We start from the raw sequence: 3,343 nt of genomic DNA on the forward strand, positions 1-3,343 counted from the left end.
ACGAACAGACTCAAAAAAGTTTTGCACAAGTTGATCTCCCCTTGGCAAACGGCCTTTGTTCCTGGGAGGAAAATTCAAGAAAATACTTTATTAGCCCAAGAAATTATCTATGAGATGAAGAAGAAGAAGGGGAAAACAGGTTGGATGGGACTTAAAATTGATATGGAGAAGGCATATGACAGAATAGAGTGGTCTTTTCTCAAGATGGTGTTGACAAACTTTGGCTTCCCTCAAATCTGGATTCAGTGGGTGATGCAGTGTGTTACCACTACTTCTTTTTCTATTTTAATTAATGGGAGTCCATATGGGCATTTCAAACCACAAAGAGGACTAAGACAAGGTGATCCTCTTTCACATTTTCTTTTTGTTCTTGCATCTGAGGTGCTTTCGAAACTTATAGAAAGGGAGGCAGCTTCCAACAGGATCAATGGGTTTAAATTGGCAAGAGACTTGGTCCTTATTACACATCTGCAATTTGCAGATGATCTATTCATCTTTGCTCAAGCAAATGAGGAGAATATGAACCAGATCAAGGTCTGTCTAGACACTTTTGAAGAGTGGTCTGGACAAAAAGTGAATTTTTTCAAATCTGTGATTATTTTCAGCAAAAATATGTCTCAAGCTAACAAGAGGCGGCTATCTAGTGTAATAGGCATAAATGCCTCAAATAAAAAAGAGAAGTATCTTGGCCTTCCAATGGTTTCGGGTAGAGAAAAGAAGGCTGCAGTAGAGGAAATCATAGAAAAGGTGAAACAGAGGTTTCAAGGCTGGAAAATGAAAACTCTTTCCCAAGCGGGAAGAACCACTCTTATATCCTCAGTTGCTACAGCTATGCCCTCCTATCAAGCCTCGTCTCTTCTCCTCCCCAAAAAGGTTTGTGAAAAACTTGATGCCCTCAACAGAAAATTTTGGTGGGGTTGTAGTGATGAGAAAACTCAGGGGCTCTATCGTAAAAGTTGAGACTCTATATGCACTCCAAAAGCATTGGGTGGTCTTAGGATAAAGAAAACTGAGGACATGAATCGTGCTCTTGTAGCTAAATTAACTTGGGACGTGGCTAGTAATGCACAGAAGCCTTGGGTTCAGATGTTTCAAAAGAAATATGTGAGAGGTAAGAATTTCATGAAGATGCCTACACCCAAATCCATCTCTTGGTCATCTCAAAGTATCTTTGGCTGCAGAGATGTGGTAAAAAAAGGGCTTTGTCATAAAATTGGGAGTGGGTGGAATACTTGGATTTTGGAGGATCCGTGGGTTCCTGAAGAATCAGATTTCACTCCTAAAGTTAAGAGTGGAGTTGTTCTAACTGAGCATTTGGTGGCCAATCTCATAGACCAAGAAAGTCGACAATGGGATAGGGGTAAGTTAGCTGAACTCTTTATTCCAGAATCAGTTAATAGGATTCTTGGAATTCAGCTATCACTCCGAGTTTCCCAAGATCAAATATTTTGGTGCCTCTCTCCATCAGGGGAATATACAGTGAAATCAGCCTACAATATTCTAAGATCAATAGCTCAAGTTCCCCACCAACAGCTAAATAGTAAAGGCTGGAAAGATATTTGGAAGCTCAATGCAAATGCTAGACTCAAACATTTGGTGTGGAAAATAGCTTGGGAAGTTCTTCCGACTTGTGTAGCTATCAATAACAGGTTCTCCATTCCTTCTATTGATTGTTGTTTGTGCAAAAATGCCCCGGAAACTCTAGATCACATATTCCTTCAATGTGACTGGGCATCCCAAATCTGGCTCCTTGCTCCATGGCCTCTCAATCTTCAGAATATAGGTAATATTTCCGTCTGTGTTTGGATAAAGATAATTCTATATCCCAAAGGTCTGCTTGGTCTAGATGATTGTGATGTAAAGTATTTTCAACTCTATGCTCTAATAGTCCTAGACCAAATTTGGGTGACAAGGAACAAAATCAGGTTTGAAGGAAAGAGTTCCAATCCTTTGGAGCTTTCTAGACAAATTCTGAGATCATATGAAGAACATAAACAAGCTTGGAAAGACAAGCTTCATAGTCCTATAAGGAAAGTGGAATGGAAGCCTCCTCCATATGGGTGGGTTAAATTAAATTTTGATGTAGCTGTAAGAGAAGAAAAAATTTCTCTAGCTATAGTGGGCAGGGATGATAAAGGAGTTCTAGTGTTTGCTTGGACTGAACAAATTGAACCAAGTAGTCCTCTGGTGGGTGAAGCAAAGGGAGCACTTTGTGCCATTAAGAGAGCCATTGAAAATGGGTTTTCTAAAATCATAGTGGAAGGTGATGCTTGGAATGTAATAGATCCCTTGAGTAGTGCAGGAAAGACTCCTCACTGGAGTATTAGGGAGGTGATTACAGATATTTTGGATCTTGAAAAGTGTTTTGAAGCTATTGTATTCTCCTTTGTGTACAGAGAGGGCAATGTTCCTGCACATCTTTTAGCCCAATGGGCGGCTTTTGTCAATTGGGTAGGGCCAGTTCCCATCTCTAAGGTCCCTCTCCTAGTTACTGGGGCTGTGGAGAGAGATGGTTTCAGGCGCTCCTAACTTTTGTACAGTGTTTTACAGAAATAAAATAATTATTCAGCAAAAAAAAAAAAAAAAAGACCTTGCTTTATATTTCATCAAAAAAATAAAAAGAAAGAGCTTGCTTTATTTGGATAGACTGGGCTCTGCAAGTGGCTAAGATAAGTTTGGGACAACTTCTTTGGAGCCATTCTACAATTAATTATACAATTGTAATTATGTGGACTCTGTCTCTTTCTAATTTATTTATTCTAATAATTAATATGGGCTCGTGTGGAGTCGAGCTCACTTCATAGTTGACACGAAATTATATGGGAAACTATATGTATCATTCCCATTCCCATTCCCATTCGTACATTTTTATTAGGAAAAATTACCAATGAGATGTCACTCTCACTCGACTCTTCTTTTTAGCAAGCAACAGAAAAAGAAAAGAAAAATTCCATGATGAAATTGAGTTTTTCATCTTTCACACGTGAAATTTATACGTTGACTTTTATTATTATTATATATATATATACAAACACTTGTGTTTAAAAGATTTCCTCAAGTGAATGAATTCAAAAACGAATTCAAATTCACTGGGCTTACTTCGACGGTATCAAAATTATCAAAGAAAAAAAAAAAAGAAAAAGAAAAAAAAAAAAAGGGTAAGAAAGTTCAGTGAGCACTACGAAGAAAAGTCATTATTCCAACAAAAAGATGGAAAAAGTGCTCCATGAAGTTAGGCAAAAAATAGACAAGTTGCTTTCCACATGACGTTAGGAGAAAAATAAATGAGAAAAATAGCCAATAATATTAAATTGTAGATAAATTATAATAAAATGTTATGTGA

The 3,343-nt window shown here is 37.7% G+C and overlaps 1 protein-coding gene across 1 annotated transcript; it reads left to right on the forward strand.

The window, feature by feature from the left end:
- The first annotated feature begins 1,017 nt into the window (after window positions 1–1,017).
- LOC111990538 (uncharacterized) lies at window positions 1,018–2,529 on the forward strand. The gene has a single exon (XM_024022326.1). The coding sequence runs from the start codon at window positions 1,018–1,020 to the stop codon at window positions 2,527–2,529; it is 1,512 nt and encodes a 503-aa protein (XP_023878094.1).
- Window positions 2,530–3,343: the final 814 nt, after the last annotated feature.

The sequence above is a fragment of the Quercus suber genome, unplaced genomic scaffold, assembly GCF_002906115.3.
Source record: "Quercus suber isolate HL8 unplaced genomic scaffold, Cork oak 2.0 scaffold_191, whole genome shotgun sequence".
Lineage (NCBI taxonomy): Eukaryota > Viridiplantae > Streptophyta > Magnoliopsida > Fagales > Fagaceae > Quercus > Quercus suber.